Source organism: Doryrhamphus excisus, chromosome 6, assembly GCF_030265055.1.
Source record: "Doryrhamphus excisus isolate RoL2022-K1 chromosome 6, RoL_Dexc_1.0, whole genome shotgun sequence".
In the NCBI taxonomy this organism is placed as follows: Eukaryota; Metazoa; Chordata; class Actinopteri; order Syngnathiformes; family Syngnathidae; genus Doryrhamphus; species Doryrhamphus excisus.
In genome coordinates, this window is record NC_080471.1 from 8982481 (window position 1) to 9007509 (window position 25029).

Sequence of the window (25029 nt, forward strand, 5' to 3'; positions counted from 1 at the left end):
TAATTCAGTGTTAGCATACAATTAAGTTTTAATATTTGTCTCATGTTTAACATTCACTCATAAGCGAGTGTTATCGAACAGAACTGTACGTATATTTATCCTAATGTATTGTAGCTTCTCTCCGAGCCAGCAGGTGGCGTCGTGATATGTATTTGTTGAGCACTTCCTGTTAGGAAACGGCGAGGAAGCCAGAGAGCCAATAAGGTTAAACCTTTGTGAAGTGTCCGGATATGTTCTTTCTGTCCACGTGCTGCAACCGGTCAAGGTAAAACGACGTAACTAATCTTGTTTATATTGTCTTCTTCATTTATATATGTTTGGTATTTTTGTAATAAATCAAGTGTCGATTCTGCCTCCGTATTTAGTCATCTTTTGTTTAATAGGAACGGTATCTACCTTTCTGATGTACTCTACGTGGTCTTCAGCTATTGCTGAAAAACCGGACATTTTGCCCAATGTTTCCTAAATGATACGTTATGACAACGTCTCTGTTTCAGAGAGTATGTTCCTCATGTCAATATGTGTAACTTATCTATTATACTGAGTGTGGATTGTGTTTACAAACTGGTAAATCCAGTGACAGTCAAAAAAGTGTGGGAGGCCCTTTTGGACCCGACTTTGAAGCCAAAATACGGTTAGGATTGGTGTAACGTTCATGGAAAAATGGACAATGGACAATTACTAAGATATATAAGAGAAATTCTGTAAAGACCCAACTCGCTTAGCCAGACAACGATTTGAATATAAATATTAATTTGGAAAAACCCAGTAAGACATAATTGCCTGTGTAAATATTAGTAACACATGTCATGTAATCTACATTATGAAGACAAAATAATTGTAATATAAAATATACTCATTTATATGAATATACATTTAAAGATATAAAATAATACATTACAAATAAAAAAAATTTAAGTGGATGAGTGTCATGATGCACCTCCAAATGAATAAAAATGTTCCAAACGACTCTCAGTATGATGCCGTATTAAATGACCGTGTTGAGTATTGTTATTTTTGAAGGCTTCTAGTTTATGAAATTAAGGCAATTTCTCTGACGCATTCACTGTTCTTCCCCACAGCAATGAGAGAGGGAATACTTTCTACAGCGGAGGATGGCGGGCGTGTGGAAAAAACAGGCTAAGACATCCTCTTGGGGTCTTCTGAACAATCGCAGATATTTGTGCAAAAAGACAATGATGTTTCGCGCCATGGAGAGTGCAAGAGCATGTAAGAAACGTCAGCGGAAGCAGAGAAATGACGATGTGAAGAGGAAAAGGATAGATACCCATAATGAGCCACCGGATGTCAACGAGCCGACCATAGGGGCCAACATTCAGAGGTTTCCACAGGAGGTGTCGTCACAAAGAGACACGTGGGATGTGGACAGCGGCTTTTCTGAGGCGAGCTCGCTAAACATCGGCAGAAGCTCGCCGAGCCCGCCCGCCGTGGTTGCGTTGGACTGCGAGATGGTGGGCACGGGACCTGGCGGGCGCTGCAACGCGCTGGCCCGCTGCAGCATCGTGGATTACCATGGCGATGTCCTCTATGATAAGTACGTGAAGCCGTGTCACCCCGTCACAGACTACAAAACACGCTGGAGCGGCATCCGGCCACACCACCTCCGACACGCTATGCCCTTTGCTCAGGCCACAGAGGAGGTGAGGCCGACCGCCATCTTGTTAGACTAAACATCTCAGAACCTTCCCTGATCTCTGCTTCTGTTCTCCAGATCCTTCGCATTCTTGAGGACAAAGTGGTGGTAGGACACTCAGTCTACAACGACTTTAACGTGTTGGACATGGACCATCCAGCTCACATGGTCAGGGACACAGTGACCTCGCATCACCTCACCTGTTTAGCCGGCTTTCCTCGCCAACGCCGTGTCTCCCTTAAGATCTTGGCCAGAAAGCTCCTAAACAGACGCATTCAGGTGAGCACACACACAAGGTTGGGTATTGTTTACATCAGGGGTCTCAAACTTAATTTACTTGGGGGCCACTGGAGCTAGGGTCTGGGTGAGACTGGGCCTCATCAGGTTTTCAAAAAAAAACCAAAAAACGCATTTATTAAAAACAGAAAAATGAATAAACTTTGCTTTGGTTCCGATTTTCTACAATAAAAGCTCTGATAAAACATTCCACTGTTCTCAAATATCTTAATTTTTATTTTCTGCACAAAATAAGATGAAAAATAAATAAACAAATCAAGAATAAAGAAAATCAATCAATCAGTAATAAATAAATAAATAAATATAATAAAAACTTAAGAAACCACATATAGTTGGTGGGTAGACAAATTATTTTTTTCAGATTAAAATGAACAAAGCATTATTAGAGCCCTGTAGACATGACAAAACACGACTATAGTCACATTTATACTCTTTTTATTTACAACATATTGCGCAACTGCAGGGTCTTGAGACACATGCTAACTCACAAACTAGAGAGCTAGCGACCTAAACGGTAGCCTTCAAGTTATTTCCTTTAAACTTAAATAGCCAAAAACTTACCACTTCCACACGGATAGGGAGGATAACTATTAACAGTTATTTAACCTTTAACATGAACATTAATCAAACGTAATAATTTTTTCTGGGTACATGATACCATACAGCATCCATACCAAACTTGCGCGGGCCGCACTAACATTAAACTTTCATATCAAGGCGGGGGCCTCAAACTAGTGTCCTGCGGGCCACATCTGGCCCACGGGCCGCGTGTTTGAGACCACTGGTTTACATGTTCTCCGATACTGGTGTCATATCAATACTTTTCAGTAGATTCCGGTTCTGAAGTGGTGCCTCAAATGTATTTTTTTTGTTTGTTTCGGCTTTTTCCTGATTATAGAATCACCACAGTGGATCGTTTTGATCCGCTTGCTGATTTTTGGCTTGAGTCCTTTTTATATTCCGGATGCCTTTCCTGACAAATACCGGTCATGCTTACTAGTGGATATTCGAACCTGAGGTGTCCGCTCCAAAGTCCAGAACGCTCGCCACTACAATTTTTTGCCCCCCCGCTTGACTTACTTCACTAAATAATGCATGCAATGGAGAATCAAACACTGTCATAATATTGAAAGGTTTTATTGTAATAACACGACACTATTCTTCCAACTGAAGTGGGTTTTTTTCACGTGATTATGCATTTTTACTATACGTATATGAATGGTGATGTCCGGTCTTCAAAATACAGCGGATCAGCAGCCAATATCGACCCTTAGAGGGACCTATGATGCTTTTTCCACTTTTCTGACCTATAAATGTTGTATTCTCGTGTTAAATGAGTGTCTTTAATGCATGTATGCAAATTACAAGCTCAAGTCTAGAGTTGCTGAAAGCCTTTTTAACCACAATTGATCAGCAAATAATGAAAGAAACAAACAAAAACCCATTTTTAAACACGAGTAGTCCTGCAAAAAACCTGTAATGACCACATTTCCACTACTAATGTGTGCCAAGACTAAACGTGGTAAACACGGTGCCCTCACGTCCATGCTTCTGAGCTCCACAGCACCACAGGTGCTGCTGACAAAGTGTGTCCGACAATGAGTGCTCCTGCTCCAGCAGGCGAGGTGGCGGCAGCACCATCACATCCTGGTTGTACTGAGCTCCACTGCCTACATTACCGCTCTTTTCAAGTAGCTCTCCAGAGGTTTCATTCATTTATGATCAACTTTAGCGGTAGCCCCCCCCCCCCCCCCCCCCCCCACTGTATCATGGCGTGGGACCGCTGGGACTAGGGGACCTATTATTATAATGGGAAGACTTTCTTTCTGTAAAATTAAAAATAATTTTCTTAAAAATAAAAACATCTTCCAGCTTAAATGCCTAACATGCCTTTTAGTTGCCAACATGACTTTCCTTCCTTAAAGGATTTTTCATGTCATATTTTTAAGTTAAAATGTGTTACATTCAGGATTATCATCAGTTTTTGAAAAGAACTAAGTGGTGACAGCACCACCTTTTTGCTTCGACACATATTTCTCAGCCTGATAGTTTTTCAAACGATTTGACCATAAAATGGTCGGCATTATGGCGTCCAGGTGGGGAACAGCGGCCACTGCTCAGTGGAGGATGCCCGGGCCACCTTGGACCTTTACAAGCTAGTGGAGGACCAATGGGAGGGGGAGCTGCAGAGCATGCTGAGGGTGGACCACGACCAGCCCATCAAGGCCGCCTCCACAGAGGATTTCATGCAGGACCAGTACTGGCCTGACCACCTGATATCTGACTCCCAGGAAGCAGAGCATGTTGGAGATGCTGACTGACTTTTGATGCTTGAAGGAAAACAACTTACTACTTGACTTGGACGTGTTTGTGAAGTTACCTTTGGACCTCATTGGGACGAGACAACGGGAAGTTGGCGTGTTTGTCCACACAGCTGATATTGTCTTGTTTGCTGTGCTGCTCATCTAAATTGCCTCCAATAAAAAAAAAGACAGTAAAATGTGTATTTTATTGTATACACGCTAAAATAGAAGAGATACTGTGAAAGTTATTTCTAAGTCCTGGTGAGATTTGGGTGTACCGACTGTTATATGTCCAGTGAGGGTTTAGTACAGGCGTGGGCAAACTTTTTGACTCGTAGGCCAAAAAAAGTTAAAAAGTTAAAAATTGGCAGGGGGGCCCTCTATATAAATGACATATTTTATCACGGTGCAACAAAACAAACAACACATCCGCAGCAAGTTAATACATCACATAAATGAGTTCTAAACAAAAATGCGCCAAACATGACATAAAACTGTTTTATCCAAATGCCCGCAAGGCATGCTGGGTAATCCAGCGGCAACCATATGAACTGAAGTCAAACATTGGTTATCAGGACTGTTAAGCTTTTGTTACTTTCCATTACTTTTCTAATGACCTCGAAATATTTTGCAATCAACCAAAAACGTGACACAAATGTTGGGTGAAAAACTACCACAAACTACCCAGCATGCTTTGCGGTGGGGATGTGGGTATTGCACATGGATATTTATTTGTAGTCATGTTCCGAGCTACACTTTCCATGTTAAAGGTTTAATAAAAGAAATGTGGAAATGCCCGTTGGGCCGGATTAAGATGCTTGATAGACAGGATGTGGCCTGCTTGCTGCTGTTTGCCTACCCCTTGTATAGTATAGTCAGTATACATTCATGTCAAATGGAGGTTTTATCATCGACCACGGTTTAAGGAGGGGAGGGTCTTGGACCACCCTTTGACCCTTGAGCCAGAGTACAACGGCGACATTGTTTCTTGGATCCGCATAAATGAACCGCATAACTCTTTCTTTCTTGAGCAGATTTATCAGATTACTGCTGCGCTGCCTGCCTGCGTGCTCGCCATCCGTCAGGAGGAAAACGTGCATGGTACCGTGAGGGGGTGGGGCGGCAGTAGAAGGTAGATGCTAAGCTAAAATACCGACTAGCTTTTCTCTAGCAGTTGAGGAAATGTCTCATCTATGTTCATCTTACGGTCGAATTGCGCATTAGTAGATCATTATTTCAAAAAGCTAACAGATATAAAAATTTGATTTGGATGCTGTGGTCACCAAACTCCTCTCACACCCGGGTTTTTGCCTCGACCACCGCCGAAGCCGATTGGCCTGACTGGTACCCATCAGCTGCATCAGGAGTCCCACAAGACATCCATGCTTGATAGGACTCCTTCTTCAGTTTCTGGACACCAGAGTTCAGGGGACCCTAGGGACCCTATGTTCAAACATGGTGTTAGTTATGGACAAACTGGTTCACAAAAAAAGTCCAATAACATCACACTGCACGGGTTCGGATCGAGGAGGCCGTTTCTTCCAATCATGCCCTTCCAGGTCACACTGTCATTTCCCACATGAGTGGTGAAGTCTCCCAGTAGAACAACAGAGTCACCATATGGGCTGTTCTCTATTTATAATACTATGAGGAGGAGCATTATTACTACTACTTTATTATAATTATTGGTAGTATTGATATCTCACCTTAGTGCACCTATTTAGAGAGTCTGGAACCAGTCATGATGTGCTTTATATATCACTACATTGACAGTTACTATGGTACCCATTATGGCATTGTATATATCACTATATTGACACTTACTATGGTACCCATAATGTCATGATGTGCTTTATATATCACTACATTGACACTTACTATGGTACCCATTATGGCATTGTATATATCACTATATTGACACTTACTATGGTACCCATTGTGTCATTGTATATATCACTATATTGACAGTTACTATGGTACCCATTGTGTCATTGTATATATCACTATATTGACAGTTACTATGGTACCCATTGTGTCATAGTATATATCTCTATATAGACAGTTACTGTGGTACCCATTATGTCATTGTATATATCGCTATATTGACACTTACTATGGTACCCATTATGTCATTGTATATATAACTATATTGACAGTTACTATTTACTACAGTTACTACTTCGGTACGAGGTGCATTATTAAACAAAAACAAAAAAAAAACCCAAAAACCTTAAACTGTATTATAGAAAGCGGGAAGTGAACAAATGTAACAGTTACTGATTGTAAAAGTACCAGATGGAGGGGTAGGATTTAATAAGCTTTGCTTCTTCCTACTCCTTTTGGACATGTGGAACTGTGAACTGATTATGGGATGCATTCAATTGTAATCTGATGCATGTTCAAATGAAATAAAACCATTACCATTACCATTACCATTTAGTTTTTTAAGGCACTGAAACGTGCATGGTCACTATGAGCCCTGAGCACGTGTGCACGTCGAGCATCACAATGATAAGTCTTTGAGAAATGCCATCAAATCCCAAACACGCCAAAGCAGCTCTTACCTAAGGGTACCCCCTCAGCCACCTACATCATTACATCGCACCTTCTGCTTTAGCCCCACCTCCTCCATCACAATCTCACATGTAGACAGAAAGCAGGAAAAAAAATGCAATAATCTCTTGTGACGACATTAATCCCTAGGCTACAAAAGCTTGGCGTCGTTGTTTCTGCACACGGACGCCCGACACTTCCTCCCCAGCGACTTCCCGCCTCACACAGGTAGGCCTCCTCGGATGAGGAGCTACAAGGGCTCCTTAATGAGACACATTTAAAAATACATTTGTGAATGTAATACATAGTGTAGGGCCGCACGGTGGTGAGTGGTTAGCAGGTTGGCCACACAGTCAGGTGGGTTCGAATATCCGCTTGGGCATCTCTATGTGGAGTTTGCATCCCCGTGCGTGAGTTTTCTCCACATTCCAAAAGCATGCTAGGTTAATTGGCGACTCCAAATTGTCCATAGGTATGAATGTGAGTGTGAATGGTTGTTTGTCTATATGTGCCCTGTGATTGGCTGGCCACCAGTCCAGGGTGTTCCCCGCCTCTCGTATGAAGTCAGCTGGGGTAGGCTCCAGCATATCTCCGCGATCCTAGTGAGGATAAGCGGTAAAAAAACGGATGGATGGATATGTACTGTATATATGATTTGGTTGTATTTTTTTCAAATCTGCTTAATCATTTGTACTTGGTGTGTTTTTCAATTACATATTTAGGTTTTTATTTATTTTTATAAATAATTAGTAATTACTAAAACCAGTTTCATCAATTGTTTTGATTTTAAAAAGTAAAATCAGATTTTTTTAAACTACAAATCTAATTTGCTTTATAGTCAAATTATTTTTTTGATATACAATTTAATGCATGCAATATTTAGAATTTGGTTGTTATTTAAAAAATGTTGTGTAATATATAAATAAAAAAAATCTATGTACAGTATGTAGTTTTAAAACATTACTGCTATGCTTTACATTTTTACAGCATTTGGTCAGTTTTGAAGAGATAATGAAGTTACCAAAAATGGTTCCTTATTAATAAAGTGCTCCTTCATTAGACTGGATTGGGTATGAATTCAGTTTTGAGAATATTCAGGTTATCTGTTGTTGTTTAGGGGGTTAATCTGGTTTACATCACGCCGTTTATGAAAGGGTTGAGCTCAAATCTCCTGATAAATGATGCAGGAGCAATCCAGAGCTAAATTTAGCGTCACCATGGAGGCACCCCGGTCACGGCAGGATGAGGTGGGATTATAACATCGTGTCCAATTTTTGGTATCAAACCTCAGGACAACTTTTGCTTTGTTTTACAGATTGTACTGGTCCCAGCGTGAAGAGCACCAGACATGGCTGTCGTTGTAAGTGTTGGCATCTCCCACCACAAAGCGTCATTGTTTGGAGTCCTCGCTGTGCATTTGTTGTGGGCTTTACTGGACTCATGTGAGGCAGATTACTGCAATACTGAGGCCTTATTGATTCATGCGGATTAGGCTTCTTTTTTAAAGCAAGAAACACAATCAAGTCTTGTGAGAGACTTATAGTATATGGACACACCAGGGCTTTTGTGTAGTTCAACCCCTTTAAAGTAGTGTACTTGCAGCACTGGTATTTATGTTCATTATTAGCATCGCCTCATTACAAAACAGATAAGCATCTGTACAATTTGGCTTTTTGTGTTTTTTTTTTTTTTTTACCAATAATCGCTCCATCCATTTCCCTCCGCTTATCCGGGTCCGGGTCCGGCAGTCTTAGTAGGGAAGCCCAGACTTCCCGGTCCCCGGCCACCTCCTCCAGCTCCACCGGGAGGACACCAAGGCGTTCCCAGGCCAGCTGTGAGACATAATCCCTCCAGCGTGTCCTAGGTCTGCCCCGTGGCCTTTTCCTGGCTGGGAATGCCCGGAATACCTCACCAGGGAGGCATCCGGGAGGCATCCGGACTAGATGCCCGGAGCCACCTCAACTGACTCCTCTCGATGTGAAGGAGAAGCGGCTCTACTCTGATCCCCTCCCCGGATGACTGAGCTCCTCACCCTACCAATAATAGCTAAGATGACCAATGTGATGATAACCATAGAGGACAATTTAATATACTTCTTTAAGTAAACATCAGGGCTGCACGGCGGTCTAGTGATTAGCGCGCAGACCTCACAGCTAGGAGACCAGGGTTAAATTCCACCCTCGGCCATCTCTGTGTGGAGTTTGCATGTTCTCCCTGTGCATGCGTGGGTTTTCTCCGGGTACTCCGGTTTCCTCCCACATTCCAAAAACTTGCTAGGTTAATTGGCCACTCCAAATTGTCCATAGGTATGAATGTGAGTGTGAATGGTGGTTTGTCTATATGTGCCCTGTGATTGGCTGGCGACCAGTCCAGGGTTTACCCCGCCTCTCACCCGAAGACAGCTGGGATAGGCTCCAGCACCCCCGCGACCCTTGTGAGGATAAGCGGTAGAAAATGAATGAATGAATTAAAGTAAACATCAGAGTACCGAATGCACTTAATTTCATAACAAGGACAAATGTGATGATAACCATAGAACCAGAAATGAATAAGAAGAAAGGTGCAGTAATCACATCAAACTCTCCATCCTCAAAGTTTGTACCGTCTTTGGATGCAGCGCTTTCCGGTTTGCTGCAGCTAATGACTGGAACACCCTACAAAACTGGTCACAAAACTTTCAGCCTTCACATCTTTCTCTGTCTTTAAACAAAACTTGATTAGGCCTATTGCCATATACCATTGCTTTAATGTTGTTGTTTGATGCTTTTGTATTACTTATTTAATGTATTGAGATTTATCATTTTATATAACTTATTTTCAGCACTCTCCTCTCCCATCAAAGTGCTTTTGCTCTTTGTTCAGGCTGCATTTGTAAATAAGAATTTGTTCTTAAATTGCTTGCCTGGGTAAATAAAGGTAAAATAAAAAATAAATTTAAAAAAAGTGCTAATATGCTAATCCTCAGAGTGGAACTTACCGCATGGTGTCGGAGGAGGAGCAGGCTCTCCGGGCCAAACTGGAGCACCTCACCGTCAAGGATCATGGTCCCGTGTTTGGACCCTCCCCCAACCTGCCAGATCACACCCGGCAGAAGGTAGAGTCCAGATAGCCACGCCCCTACTGCAACTTCCAAGCAACGATCACAGATTTCAAATGTCTGACCCATGCAGGCCAAAGACGAGCTGAACGAGACAGAGGAGAAACGTGTGTCAGCGGTGAAGGAGCTTCGAGGTATTATCAAGGAGAAGGCAGATGCGGGGGATGAGCTGGCCAAGGGGGTGCAGGACACTTTTGGGGAGAAACCCGACAGCATGCTGGTACGCTTCATCCGGGCCAGGAAGTACGACGTGCCCAGAGCCTTCGAGCTCATGAAGGGTATGTGGTTGTATCGCTTTTATATGACATTTATGATGAGTCATGGAAGGGTTCCAGGTGACAGTACCCAAACAGAAAATAATGCATTTCTGCAACAGAAACTACGTGTTTCTTTCGTACTTTCGTACTTTCTGTACGTGTCTTATGCAGTGATTGTGTTTTGATCTGACAAATCGTAAGTAAATTAATCAAGCCCAGAATTACGCTTCTGCTCGGGCTGCTGAGACCATAGCAGCTGTTGAAAATTTTAAAAAAGCATCTCATGTCACATAGAGCTAACAGGTGATGCTAGCAACACCGAGTGTAGGTAGGGTTGCAAGGTTTATAGTGTGTCTTTAGAAACACCTTCAGATTATAGCATCTAAGACAATTTAACATATTTGTTTACGTAAAATCCAAGACAATTTTACATAGACCTCCCAATGCTTCCTTCCAAAGGTTACGTCCGCTTCAGGAAGGAGTACCCCGAGCTCTTTGAGAACCTGACTCCAGAGGCTGTGCGCAGCACCATCGAGGCCGGCTACCCCGGCATCCTGCAGAGTCGAGACAAATATGGCCGCGTGGTTCTGCTCTTCAACATCGAGAACTGGGACTATGAGGAGATCACCTTCGACGAGGTGTCAGAACGCATATGTGAGTTCCCATGAGAATCTTCTTTCTGACCTTTCTGACCCTTTTTTTTTAGATCCTGCGGGCCTACTGTGTCATCCTGGAGAAGCTTCTGGAGAACGAGGAGACTCAGATCAACGGCTTCTGCATCATCGAAAACTTCAAAGGCTTCACCATGCAGCAGGCGTCTGGCATCAAACCCACAGAGCTCAAGAAGATGGTGGACATGCTGCAGGTAGGCCTGAAATTTAAAGAATCATTTGTTTCATATTTAATGAAAACTTGGTAAATTTTTTAAAATGTATGTTTGCATTTGTGTGGGCTCATAAGAACAATTAAACATGTAATAATTGTCTAAATTATGCGGTTATGGCTATAGCAATAGCTATATATGTACAGTATAAGTAACATTTTCAGCTAAAAATAAAATTAGAATTAAATATATTGAAAATGTAGAGGACAAATTTGCATTTGCAACAATTTTAAATGATGTAAAATTAAATAAAATTACATGGATTTTTTTTTACATGAAAAGAAAATATTAATTATGTATTAGTTTTCACTAAAACAAACTGCCAACAAAATGTGAAAATATTCCAAAAATATTCTAAATTTAATTAGTAAATTAAAAACTAATTAAATTAATTAAAATTATTATTAAAATTACTATAAATTATCATTCAAATTAATTACTATGAAAAAGTTATTATTTTGTGACTAATAAACCTAAAATTTCTATTGAAGTATGTTGATTATAGTTTGCGGTGGTGCATAATGAGAAGTGTTTCCAATATTTTGTTACTACAAGCACAATAATGAAAATAATTGTTCCCCTGACCTTTTGTCCCACCAGGACTCGTTCCCGGCTCGTTTCAAAGCGGTGCACTTCATCCACCAGCCGTGGTACTTCACCACCACTTACAATGTGGTCAAACCCCTCATGAAGAGCAAGCTGCTTGAGAGGGTAAAGTCACCTGATCAGGTCCACCATCAGAGTCCCCACACTAACCGGCCCCGTCCTCTCTATTGCAGGTCTTCGTGCATGGGGACGAGTTGGAAAACTATTACAAGGAGTTTGACGCTGACATCCTTCCCGCAGAGTTTGATGGGAAGGCCTCCAAATACGACGGCAAAGCCACGGCTGCCAAGTTGTTTGACTAAAAGCTGTTTTTGAATCATATTTACACTGGATAGACTGCTGAGACTTGTATGAGCAAGGGTCACCTTTTCTTCCTGTTCCTTTTGGGGTCCAATTAAAGCCTAAACAGCCTTTTAACTAATTGCGCTAATGCTGCATTGACGTCACTTTTTCAGGTTTTTTTTCTTCCAATACCTCCCATGAATGGAATGTAAAACCACCAGTAGGCGGGGATCTATTTCCTGATACAAATTGATTGGTTACCACCACCAGTGGTACTCGGTACTCGGACTAGATATACCAATGCCATTGCCATTGTCAATCATTTTTAATCATCGGCTATTTCTTCAAACTTGGTCTTGGGCTTTTTCTGGACCCCTGTAGGGAGCCCACACCCTCTGAACAGATTATTATACATATTGTTTTCAATAAGTGCCTGTTTGTCTCTTATTGTCTATTTACTACAATACTATCACTAACAATGTTGCCCATTGCATTACCTGCTGTACCAGTTGATGTACAATAAACTGTATATATAAAGTTAACAGTTACACAGTCTTTACGTCATTGGGCTGGCCGGCCGCGCCCACCTACTCAAATCCTTAGCAGACCCGGGAAACGCAGATTGACCAATCAGATAGCAGTACATAACAGGTCCAGATTGGCCAATCACATAGCAGTACATTACAGGTCCAGATTGGCCAATCATATAGCAGTACATTACAAGTCCCGCCCGTATTTTCATGGCGGCTCTATTCAATTCAACGATTTTTAGAGACCTGAAAACGAATATTTTTGTAATTTAAAAAGATTATAATGGTCAAATTGTAGCCCGTAAGACTGACCTTTGGTTGGAGGGAACTTTTCCAAAATGCGGAGGAGTACAAAACGAACTCTTCAGAGATCAAACTTTGTCGGCTCCAAGGTAAGTCATGGGTTTTTTAGATGTTAAATAATGACATATCGTTGATATTAAGCAGGAGGACTTCACAGCTAACGAACTTTCTAACGCTTGACTGTAGCATTTTGGCCTATTCCTGTTTCCCTTTTAGTAAAAAAAAATACTTTTGCTATGTGTGCTTCTGCCTGAAATTGGAAGTATTGTTTGTGCGGAAGCGCCATGTTTGTGCAGTAGGCTTGACAGCCGTAGCAATCATAACTAAGGGGGCGTGTCTTACCTAAACGTCAATCATCCTCTGCCTGTCCTTTGCACCCCTTTTCTCAAAGTGTGATGACCAAAATCTATCCTGAATGATGAAACAATGTCTGTAGTTTCAATGCGTTTATGTTTGTTTTACGTGTACAGCGTTTATCCACTGTCTAAACGTCATTTAAAGACAGCCTTTTAATAAATTTAAATTAAAAACTCCAAATAATTTGTGAGATACACTTATCTTGGAAGCAACAACATTAAAATGCAAGAGATTAATCTATCCCATAGTTTATTCTGAAGATCATAACCAACAAACAATTATTTAGCAAAGGGCTTGAAAACAGTTGTCACAACAGCATAAAGTGCATATTATAATCAAAATTCATCAATCGCAATAAATTATATAAAGGCCACTTGACATTTTTATTTCATCCTTTAGCACACAGCGCCAGACCACCACTCGGCAAGCATCAAAAGAGCCAATTCTGCCTGTGTTTTGTCTTTTCTTTGGCTTTTTAAAAATATACACGTACCAACAGAATGAGCAAACCCAAGAAGGAGTGTTTAAGAAAAAGCAGCATATGCACAGGAAGTAACGTGAAGTGGTTCTACTTTTGTTTTTTTTAAAGCTGGTCTGTCACCACGCTAACTGTACGGCCACTCGCACTGAAATAACGCAGACACAGATGACCATGCCTGCGGTTGTTTGGTCGCTAGCTCGGCACATTGGGAGCTGAACTTCTGGAAGCGTCTCTCAAGGCAGGCGGACGTCTTCATCTCCCAGTGGCAGACGGCGTCAGCGAACTCCACGATAACCTTGTCCATCCACGTGAGTGGCTGAGGAAACAGCACGGCCCCCTCGAAGAAGCCCAAGTGGCCGCCATGTTGAGTCAGGGCGAAGATCACGTTGGGCAACTTCTCTAAAGGGGAGAGACACACACGATGAATGGTTTATAATGTCCTCACATCCTTTTACGTGTTTGTTTAGCTTGAAAAGAGAAGGAAGTAAACCCCAAGCATGGGCGAATCTAGGTATTATGTTTCATGACACACAAGAGGTCAAATGGTGACTCCCCAAATGACAAAAACATTAGGACTTGTTAGCAAAAAGCTGTCTGCCTGGTTTGTGTCAACAATACAACAACCTTAAGGCATCGTTTGTCGGCTATTTTTACAAAAGCAATCATCATTAATGCATTTACTCTAATGCTCAAGGATGACTGTGGCTTTTTAAACTGACCTCAAGTGGTCAACTTGTATTTATTTTCACCTCTAAGCGTGGAAACTCAAGAGTGACAAAGGGAACTTGATCGTCAAGCTTCATCTTTAATGCAAAGAAAGGTCTTAGTGAAGTTGGGAAGAGAAATGTTGCACCTCCACCTTAGCCATTCATTAGGACATTTTAGCACCATTTCAATACCCACCTCTGACTAAAAGCACCACTCTTAAATGTACTATATAAATGCACCATAACTAATATAGAGCAGTATGCTATACATAACAACTGGACATAGAATAACACTAACCATGAGCCTAGGCTGAAGCTATCGTAACCCTTAACCCTAACCCTAAGCTAACCTTAACCACAACCTAACAACCAAGCCCAATGCTAACCCAAAACAGCTAACTCAAACCTAATCTGAAACGCTAACACCTGACCATAACCCCTATCCCAACCCTGAACGGCTAACTTCTAAACATGCCCCTTAACTTCATTATGCTAACACCTAACCACAACCCGTAGCCTATCCCAGTGGTTCTCAATTGTTTGTCATGCGCCCCCATATTGCCAAATCCTAACACAACCCAAATCGCCATCACCAAACCATAGCCCCTATTCCCACGCTACGTTCAACTGCTAATTTCTAACCGTAACCCAACACCGTGCCAACCGTTGACCGCTAACAAACTTGCAAACTTTACAGCTAACTCTACCCCAACTCAATCCCCTTCAACCCGAGATTTATGATTAAAACTAAATTGATGCTAACCCCAACTCTTCCCGAACCCAAGCAGTACATTAACGTTTTCAAATAAAACGCAATACTGTGTGGTCATTATACCTTAGCTAAAACAGTAGCCTCAGCAAGTACTCCTTGTATAATTTGTTGATGTGGATTGACTGTTCATGGTGTGTGTGTGTAAGTCAGGTGAGGGGTGGGGGTCATGTGATCATCCAGCAGATCACATGACCCTGAAAAATTCAACAAGCCAGTGCGGGCTGGGGCGGGGTTAAGCTGTGGGAGTTGAGCCACGCTTTAAGACAACACAATGTGTTGTTGTTGCCAATATTTAATGCCACAAACCTGACAGCGTGCGCGGGATGGCGAGCAGAGAGGGATGCACTAGAGGGTCGTCTATGGAGTTCATCAGGAGGAGAGGAACGGTCACCTGGAAGACGTCACATGATGTTCTTGTAGATGTTGATATAATCTTTAATAGGACACAGTAGTCTCTGCTCACCCTGTGCATGTAGTGGACACAACTCTCCTGCTGGTAGTACTCTTCCAAGGAGCTGTAGCCATGGAACTTTCTGTACACAATGATGCACCATTACAGCACGTTACAGCACTGATATTCAAACTCCATGAATTCAGTTCACAACTAGTTTTTAGGCAGTAGTCCTTTAGTAATCCTGAGCAGGGGTCCCCAACTACCGGGCTGCAGCTTTGTACCGGTCTGTAGGTGGGGCCGAACCAGGCCACGGAAAACAAAAACACTTAAAAAAAAAACCCCACTAAATACATTTGTAAATTACTACATTGAATTGCATGTAGGCGGCATGGTGGCTAGTGGTTAGCGCGCAGACCTCACAGCTAGGAGACCAGGGTTCAATTCCACCCTAGGTCATCTCTGTGTGGAGTTTGCATGTTCCGGGTTTTCTCCGGGTAGTCCGGTTTCCTCCCACATTCCAAAAACATGCCAGGTTAATTGGCGACTCTAAATTGTCCATAGGTATGAATGTGAGTGTGAATGGTTGTTTGTGTATATGTGCCATGTGATTGGCTGGCGACCAGTCCAGGGTGTACCCCGCCTCTCGCCCAAAGACAGCTGGGATAGGTTCCAGCACCCCTCGTGAGGAAAAAGCGGTAGAAAATTAATGAATGAATTGCATGTTAATGCGTATCATTTTTGGAAATATGGGCCATTGTTTTATTAACCGTTGACTGGTGTTTTTGCGGCAGGTTCTTAAAAACAGCAGAGCACTCTTGTCAAACACAGAATCTTGACTAGCATTTGTGTAGTCGGTTTTTAAAAACAGCAAAGCATTCATCTCACATGGAGAATTTTCGACTAGCGTTTAAGTAAAAGCTTGTGGCGTATTATTTTATTGGAAAAATATTTCCAAAATTTATAAGCAAGAACTGTTTTTAGTCGGGAACCCCTGTTATATTGGATCTTTGACAAGCATTTTTGCAGTACGTCCTTTAAAAAAACAGCAGCGTGGTTCTGTCATATAGAGGATCTTCGGCTCATGTTTTTGCAGTAGGTCCTTGGTGAGATGTTACCTCATGATGCTGTCGTCAATCTGCATGAGAGACGTGGCCGCATACAATCTGCTCATGTCAGCGTCACTAATGTTGCAGGAGTTCATGCTGAGCAAGCTGTTCCTGTTGATCACCGGGACAAAACAAAGGTGTTGAGTTTGGTACAGACGTGCTAGACCAGGGGTCAGCAACCTACGGCTCCAGAGCCGCATGTGGCTCTTCAGCCTCTTTGTTGTGGCTCCCTTTGCAATGCTCAAATATTTGTTTTAACACCCAAATGAGGAAAATATGCATCTTTGTAATTACTTTTGAAAAAAATGGGACTTTCTTTGAGACCGTATACTAGCAAGAGTACTTGATCAACTCCGCTTTTTCTCCTCTGAACTACTTTGATACCCCAAAATTCCCTCCAAATCTGGCAGTCAATCAAAATCTTGGGAGACTCGCAATTTGCTCTGGATGTGAGCATGTTGCTACACATTTCTTGCACGGGGAGAACATGCAAACTCCACACAGAGATAGCCGAGGGTGGGATTGAACTCGGGTCTCCTAGCTGTGAGGTCTGCGCGCTAATCACTCGACCGCTATGCAGCCCCTATATTCTGCTGTTAAATTATGTTTCGCGGCTCCATTCTATTTTTCTTCAGTGAGCGAGGGGGTAAAATGGCTCTTTTGATAGTAAAGGTTGCCGACCCCTGTGCTCGACAGTCACGACCATACTGCTGTTAGTGCACCTGTGTGACAGGATAAGCTTCTTCATGTTGTCCGCCAGTACAAAGTTGTAGAGTCTTCGCCACTGGTCCCACTGGAGGAAGGTTTCCTGCGCTCTAAACATTAATAGACACATTTGTACCACCAAGATGTTTTGTTTGTTTAAACGTAAACATATTCTTTCCACCCACCTGAGGACGTTGTAACCCTGGCAGACGCTGACGCAGCACAGCACTCGGTCCTGGTTGGATGGGTTCTCCCCCAGGAATTTACACACAATGTTGCCCCCCAGGCTGAAGCCCACCACCACCAGCAGCGTGTTAGGGAACGCTTGCTTGACGGCATTCACCATGGCCGCAAACTCCCACGTGCAACCTGAACATGGATGAAGAAGACATATAAGACACGTAAGCATGCTAATAGGACAAAATAAAACCATAGTACATTGTTAGCCAACTGGCGGCCCGTGGGCCAAATCTGGCACATCAATAACATTACACCTGCCCACAGGTTCAAAAATAGAAGCCACTAAGATTTTTGTAGCACATTTTGTAGCACATTCCAAAAAACAAGGCGGCACGGCGGTCTAGTGGTTAGCGCACAGACCTCACAGCGAGGAGACCAGGGTTCAATTCCACCCTCGGCCATCTCTGTGTGGAGTTTGCATGTTCTCCCCGTGCGTGCGTGGGTTTTCTCCGGGTTTCCTCCCACATTCCAAAAACATGCTAGGTTAATTGGCGACTCCAAATTGTCCATAGGTATGAATGTGAGTGTGAATGGTTGTTTGTCTACATGTGCCCTGTGATTGGCTGGCGGCCAGTCCAGGGTGTACCCCGCCTCTCGCCCGAAGACAGCTGGGATAGGCTCCAGCACCCCCGCGACCCTCGTGAGGAAAAAGCGGTAGAAAATGAATGAATGAATTCCAAAAAACATATTCTGTTATTATTTTAAAACATACGTTTTAAAAACAGCAGAGCATCCAGTCGTATAGGCAATCTTTGAGTCATTCATTCATTCATTTTCTACCGCTTATCCTCACGAGAGTCGCGGAGGGTGCTGGAGCCTATCCCAGCTGTCTTGTTTATGCAAAAGATTCCAAAATAGCAGCGTGCTCCTGATATATGAAGGAGCTTTGACTGGTGTTTTTGCAGTAAGTTTTGAAAAACAGCACAGGACTCCTGTTATATAGAGGATCTTTGACTCATGTTTATGCAGAAATTGCCAAAAAATAGTCGAGGGCTCCTGTAATATAAATGATCATTGTCTAGTGGTTTTCCAGTAGAGCCTTAAAAAGAGTAGAGACCTCCTGTTGTATAGGAGACTGTTTTTGCAAAATAATCCTAAAAACAACACCCTGTCATATAAAAGATCTTTGACTTGACATTTTTGCAGTTGATCCCTAAAAACAGCAGAGTGCTCTTGTCATATTGATGAACTTCTCATAGTGTTTCTGTCCAACAGACAATCTTTTACTTGTATTTTTGCACATCATTAAATCCAGCAGAGTGTTCTAGACATATAATGGATCTTGGGACTAGTGTTTTTGCAGTAGGTCCTCAAAAACAGTAGATCGCTCCCGTCATATTGAGGATCTTTGACCCTCAGAACATTGTGGCTGAATAGTTATGTTATGTTACAATGTCTTCAGTACCGTAGGTGAACACACGCGGGGCCGTGAGCTTCATGTCGGGCAAAGCTCCCAGATGGTTGAGTACGGCACATCTGTAGCCTTGCCGCTGGGAATGATCCACAAAGGTCCGTATGTAGTTCTTCTCGCTATGGTTGCCAATCCCAGGGCAGATTACCATGGTGATGTCACCTGACACACAAACAGCAGAGTCACACATACCGACTGCGTCTTTATGAATGTTGACACAACATTTGCAGTTTAATACCACGCCTCTGACCTCCCGTGCTGTGGTCCCCCAATGCCTCAAACAGGTCAAAGGTCGCTGTGGCCCCGTCCTGCATCGGGAGGAACTTGCGGACGCCGCTTGGCGACGGAGTGCTGACGCGTCCCATCTTGCCGTAGAGGGCCGTCTGGATGTGGCCGCTCTTCCCCCACAGCAGGGGAGGAATGTAACTGCAGAGTCACATGACATAAGCACAGCATGACTAAGCACTTTTAGCCCGTCCGACGCAAGGGAGGGGCCCACAAATAGAACAGCTCATTCAGTTTTAGTGCACCAGCCAGGATTTCACTTTCATTTTGGCATTGCTTCATTCTTAGCAGGATTACCAAAACAACCCTTAATTCCACTTTTGGAGAGGATTTTGAAAGGCATGGGCTAATTTTGGTGAAAATCTGGATAAATGTCGGAAATCTTTTTTTTTAGTACATTTTTGCCCATGAGCCAGATTACGCATGAATGCGGGTGGGTCCAGTCGTTAAAGATAGCTCATTCAGTTGTGGTGCAGATCTGGATAAAGGTGCACAAAAACTTTATCATAAAGAAATTACAGTTTGGTGCAAATGCAGTTTACTACCATTTTGGTTGTTTGGTAATCTATGGTAACGGTTTAATTTTATTTGAACATGCATCAGGTTACAATGAAATACATCACATAAATCAATTGACAGTTCCACATGTCCAAAAGGAGTAGGAAGAAGCAAAGCTTATTTTAAATATACATAAATAAATGTAAGGTAATGTAACCATATAGTGATATAATGAGGATTTTTTTACAACCATAATAGATAATAATCATAGATATGACCAGCAAAATAGTCATAAATAAAAACAAAATAAACACAACATGACCCGTTCAAGCAGGTTTAGATATCAGTGGAATGGAGGTTGAAATGTTAGCTCTTTATGCAAGTAATGCATTCATATTAATAAATTTGTCCAAACTGTTATTGAATAGCTTCTCCATAATTTTAGAGAAGTAATAAAATTGTTGTTTGTCTTTTTTTTTAAAAACAAAAAGGAACTACTATAGCTGTTTTCAGTCTGAAATTATAAATTACTGACATACGTCAGCAGTTCTACAGTTTCATTGATTACCCTTTTAATAGTTTCCATGTCGATTCCATGACAATCAGTCAATGTTTTTGCTGTGCAGTTATTGAAAACATCAATAATTTCCTTATTTGTGTGAGAAACAAAGGATTAGGATTCATTTTTATTGTTTCATTCCTTTCCTCCCTTTTCTATAAATTTCCTTCTTCCTGTTTTGGACCAATATTTACTAAGTAGTTGCTGAAGTTTTCAACAATCGTATTCATATCACCGTTATGAAATAATAACAGTAATCAGTCTTGTTGTTACTTTTAACCACTAAACTTTTTATGGACTAACAGGATTACATTTTGGTGCAGATCTGGATAAAGTCGTGCATTTGCTTCACTTCAGTCTTTTGTCTTATTGTTAATAGAAAGTCCTAAAATTGTACAAATACAGGTAACTGATGATTATACAGAATATCAGTTTTCACCCTGGCACAAATTGTTTACTCACTCTTTGGTCAGCAAAGGGCAGCACTCGAGCAGGTAGCGCATGAGTGGCGTGTCCTGGTTAGTCACCTCAGGCGGTGAGGGGTGGCTCTTGAGGTTGAGACAGCGTACGATGACGTAGAGGACAGTGGCCACCGCTGCTAGCTTCACGCCATCAAACATGGCCGGCAGCTCCGTGGTCAAGGTGTGGACCTCGCCGTCCATCAGTGTGGCCATCGCAGACACTTGAGACATAACAGTACAGATTAGAAATGTAACGGGATGCTATAATCGGAGGAAATATTTGAGGTGTACTTTGTTTGAAGTATTGGCACTGGTGTATCTGTCATGTGACCAAAGACTGAGCAGTAAAGAACATAATTTATGCATAAAGTAAGGACATGCTTGGGAAGCTTTCCTGTCAGTGGCCTCCAACGTGACTTTTTAGATGTTTGTCTGCACAACTTGTGGAACAAGTGACTCCTGGTACAAAATGGCTTCAATGTGGCCAAAAACTCATGACCTATGACATCATGGAGAACCCTAGCGTTTTCAGATCATGTTTGGCTGGATGACTAAAATGCACAGCAACAAGTGGTCAACCGGTGAACCATTAAAAAAGTGTCATGAATATTTAAAAATACCTGATGTGGCCTCCAGTTGGCTTGGTTCTTCAGTCGGCACTTCAGTTACATCAAGAGTCCTCAGGTCTCGGCTTCTTGTCCTCTTTCTTGTCCTTTTCTTTCTCAAACTTGCCAGGAGATACACGTGGCTTCAGCAACACTTGGCTTTTAGCAAAAAAAGTACAATTTAAAAGGTGGTTTCCGGTCCAGGTCGGTGGAGTTTCGTAACTGTCTGTACCGATTCCGCTCGGTTCCACCCAGACTTGTTTCTTGTGTTTACAGCCCCTGTCGGAGTGACCAGTTCCCGGTGCGTTCACGCCCACACAAAAGCTCAGATTTCAGGGCGTCACCGCGCGCGCTCATCGCTAAAGGGCAAAATATGTACACATTTACGTGACTTACCATCAACACTCCACCCCAATGACTCACAATCCATACAACCCGTAAAAAGTACATTTCTCTTGGCAGGTTTACAACTTTAATTTTACATTTCCATAATATCCTACTGTATTTCAACGCAACAGTTTCACTTCCTACTTAAGACACCACAGTGAACATGTACTTCTTACTTGGCTTTTTAAAAATGAATTAAAGTTCCACTTTGAACGGCAAAGGCACACATTTACACGGATGCCATAATTAGTAAAAAAAAAAAGTTATATTATGATATATGAACGTCTAAGAGGAGTTTTGCATTGCATTTGTACTGTACTGTATTGTGTATACTGTATATCTTTCAGTTGGCAGTGATGCATACAGACTTTCTCGGAAGCAATTCAACCACTAGGGGGAGCCATTCCCTAGCGTTAAAACATTCATTCATTCATTCAGCTTATGCTCCCTACATAATTGAGTGAGAATGGTTGTTTGTCTTTATGTGCCTGGTGATTGGCTGGCGACCAGTACAGCCTCTCGCCCGAAGACATCTGGGATAGGCTCCAGCATGCCGGCCATAGAATGTAGATAGATATAGTAAATATTAGTACTTTGTGGGAGAAAGACGTTAAATGTATACTCAAGTATAAGTGTTAGTATTACAATATAAGTGTCTATTAATGTATTTTTGTTTGTACTTTTTAATGTTATGTGTATCACCAGCGACCCAGGCTCTCATGTTGGTCAACTCATTCGTTAGCAAAAAAATTTTTTTTCAAACGTATTTCATCATCATTTATGGATGATTCTTATCGATCCAGGAAGCTGCTACTTATGCAAACCAGATATCCAGTTGCATCGTTTTATCATTCACAGCCCAACTAAATAGTCCTTTGTAATGTTCTAAAAAAAAAACGGACCATGAATGGACCCCTGGCCACACTTTGGACACCCCCGCTTTATGGAGTTGATAGGTGATGATGGGCAGTTACACTTCCTGTCCGTCACTCCATGTGTTCCACCTGGGAACTCAGTATGGCTCTGTACCGTCCAGAATGTTCTGTACTGAAAAATCTGAGCATGGATACACGTACTGTACCTTTACACCCCTTGTAAAGTCTCCTACTTGCCTCTCCTGTCATCATTTTTGATGAACACACACAGTTCTTGTGCTGAGAAACTTTTTGTCCATTTATGGTCCTTCAGGTAGCTGACGTTTACCAAAGATACTATTTCTTAAATGGCTTATAGTAGTACATTATTATTGTCCTCAATCATTTTATTTCACACATTGATATGCTAAATGTTTCTAGCATTGTGCTAGCATGCAGATGTTTTCAGATGAAGTCATTTTTCACCCTGTCACTGTTTTTTAAATATATAAGATATAAAAAATCTGATTCAAGTGGAATGCCGGTTTCTGTTTGTTCCAAAAGATCTAACAAAAACCCAAATGGGATCTACTCCCATAGGAAATGCAGTTCATCCATTGCAGGCACCCAAAAATAATTGAAAAATATAGTTTATAGATAATAATTTGGGATGTACAAGCAGAAAATGATGAAAATGAAATAAATTGAACTGATGAATGGATGAGAGTTATTGTTAATCCGGACTTTCTGTACATCCTGGCGAGATCGGATGTGTGCTGGCACCCTCAACTCTCTTCGGCCCCATGGTGTGTTATGTAGCAGTCGCACTGACAGAAAATCAGCAAAATATCGAGTGCTTTGTTTGGGCACTTGATTTTGCGGAACGATACAAAAACACTAGTTTGTTACACACAATATAGGTGTGTAACGTTTTGTTTCGATAACGATTTGATTTGTGGTTGCCGATACCATTCAAGAACAATGTTGGTAAAAAAAAAAAAAAAGATAAAAAGTGGTGCCTTCATAGGTGGTTGGAGAGATTTGTCATGTAGCTATGTTTATTTTTACTACAAACAACAAGCTTTTCCCTCTTTGCAAAAGCCAACGTGTTTCCACACACTGGACCGTGGTTGTGCCGTAATGTACAGAATGTCCAAAACTCCCCAAAATAAGATTATTATTATACATTATACACACAGTGCGTAGTACACACATAGTATATGTGGAGCATCCTCACACAGTCACACAGAGCCTGACACTGTTTTATAACTTCCATCTGACCTGAACACACACAGCAGTACAACTCCTCTACCATATACTGTATGTATCGGCAACCAAAACGTCTCTAGTTCCTTCATCCTGTCCTTCTCATTCTCAGTACCAGCACGCGAGATGCGTTCAGAAACACCCCGAACATAACAAAAATGGCTTACTAATGTGTGTGCATGTGCGTACGTGTAAATAAACAGGAAGATAAAGAAAAACATTTGATGTTCTTATCACTCACTTTCAAATGCCATTGTGCTATTAGTGGCTGCTATTGGAGCTTCAGTGTGTTCTGGGTCATCCGATTCATATGATTTTCCTAAAGGACAACGTTCAGTCCATGTAGCAAACTTTGGATCATACTGATCATTTTTTTTCTCATTTTCAGTATGCCTTTACTGCTAAGTATTTTCAAGATACAACCTTTTGAAATAGTGACATTCAGTTCCTTTGGAGCTCCTATAGAGCAGCTACACATAATAACCCGCATAGAAAACTTTCTAGATCTTCCAGAATTTGCATCTATTCCAATTGTATTTCCTTGGATTTGTGCTTCCCGACATAACTTATTAGGCTCTGGGCATACCAACTCTGTTGTGATTGGTCATACTCCCAAACTGCTTACTGACTACTGCGAACAACACTTTCTGATTTAGTGGGTATAGTAGTTGACCCGTAGTGGTTAGCGTTCTGGATATCGGAGCAAACGGAGCAAAGGGTTTGAATCTCCACTGGTAAGCATCATTGGTATTCGTCATCCTGAATATAAAGTGAAATCTGTATGCGGATCAAAAAAAGATCAGCTGTGGCGACTCCGTAATCATGGAAACCGTAGTACCCGGAAAAAACCCACGCACACACGGGGAGAACATGCAAATCGGACCCAGGTCTTCCCGATCTCCTGACTGTGTGGTCAACATGCTAACCACTCGACCACAGTGTGGTCAGACATATTTGTATATTTCAGACATAGTTGCAAATGGGGAACAATCATGATAATGATAAATATCATGATTAATTAGTTAAACATCTGATCAATCTAATTAAAAATTGCAATCATTTGACAGCCTTAGTTGTATCATAATATAATACTTCACAACTTCACTGAATCATGATGTTATGTTTTCAATTCCTTGATGGATTCACGCGTGCAAAAAAGTGAGATGAAAGGCTTGC

The 25029-nt window shown here is 41.8% G+C and overlaps 3 protein-coding genes across 5 annotated transcripts; 2 read left to right on the plus strand and 1 right to left on the minus strand.

Moving 5' to 3' along the window:
- Window positions 1-131: 131 nt before the first annotated feature.
- On the plus strand, window positions 132-4475 carry LOC131131584 (apoptosis-enhancing nuclease-like). The gene is made up of 4 exons (XM_058076413.1): window positions 132-265; window positions 1083-1661; window positions 1733-1933; window positions 4048-4475. The coding sequence occupies exons 2-4, from the start codon at window positions 1116-1118 to the stop codon at window positions 4270-4272; spliced, it is 972 nt and encodes a 323-aa protein (XP_057932396.1). The 5' UTR covers window positions 132-265; window positions 1083-1115; the 3' UTR covers window positions 4273-4475.
- Window positions 4476-6925: 2450 nt separating this feature from the next.
- LOC131131485 (retinaldehyde-binding protein 1-like) lies at window positions 6926-12470 on the plus strand. Of its 2 annotated transcripts, none has more exons than XM_058076228.1 (8): window positions 6926-7035; window positions 8123-8167; window positions 9773-9901; window positions 9978-10182; window positions 10621-10799; window positions 10868-11026; window positions 11645-11755; window positions 11824-12470. In XM_058076228.1, the coding sequence occupies exons 2-8, from the start codon at window positions 8156-8158 to the stop codon at window positions 11950-11952; spliced, it is 924 nt and encodes a 307-aa protein (XP_057932211.1). In that variant the 5' UTR covers window positions 6926-7035; window positions 8123-8155; the 3' UTR covers window positions 11953-12470. The 2 variants fall into 2 exon arrangements, with proteins under 2 accessions (XP_057932211.1, XP_057932212.1); XM_058076229.1 differs by lacking the exon at window positions 6926-7035 and adding an exon at window positions 7649-8054.
- Window positions 12471-13354: 884 nt separating this feature from the next.
- On the minus strand, window positions 13355-21655 carry LOC131131483 (monoacylglycerol lipase ABHD2-like). Of its 2 annotated transcripts, XM_058076226.1 has the most exons (10): window positions 21362-21655; window positions 20743-20962; window positions 19189-19364; window positions 18933-19100; window positions 17473-17656; window positions 17305-17397; window positions 16592-16693; window positions 15546-15615; window positions 15389-15473; window positions 13355-14002 (listed from the first exon to the last, which is right to left on the minus strand). In XM_058076226.1, exons 2-10 carry the CDS (start codon window positions 20952-20954, stop codon window positions 13728-13730), a joined length of 1365 nt encoding a protein of 454 aa, XP_057932209.1. In that variant the 5' UTR covers window positions 20955-20962; window positions 21362-21655; the 3' UTR covers window positions 13355-13727. The 2 variants fall into 2 exon arrangements, with proteins under 2 accessions (XP_057932209.1, XP_057932210.1); XM_058076227.1 differs by lacking the exon at window positions 16592-16693.
- Between the last annotated feature and the right edge of the window lie 3374 nt (window positions 21656-25029).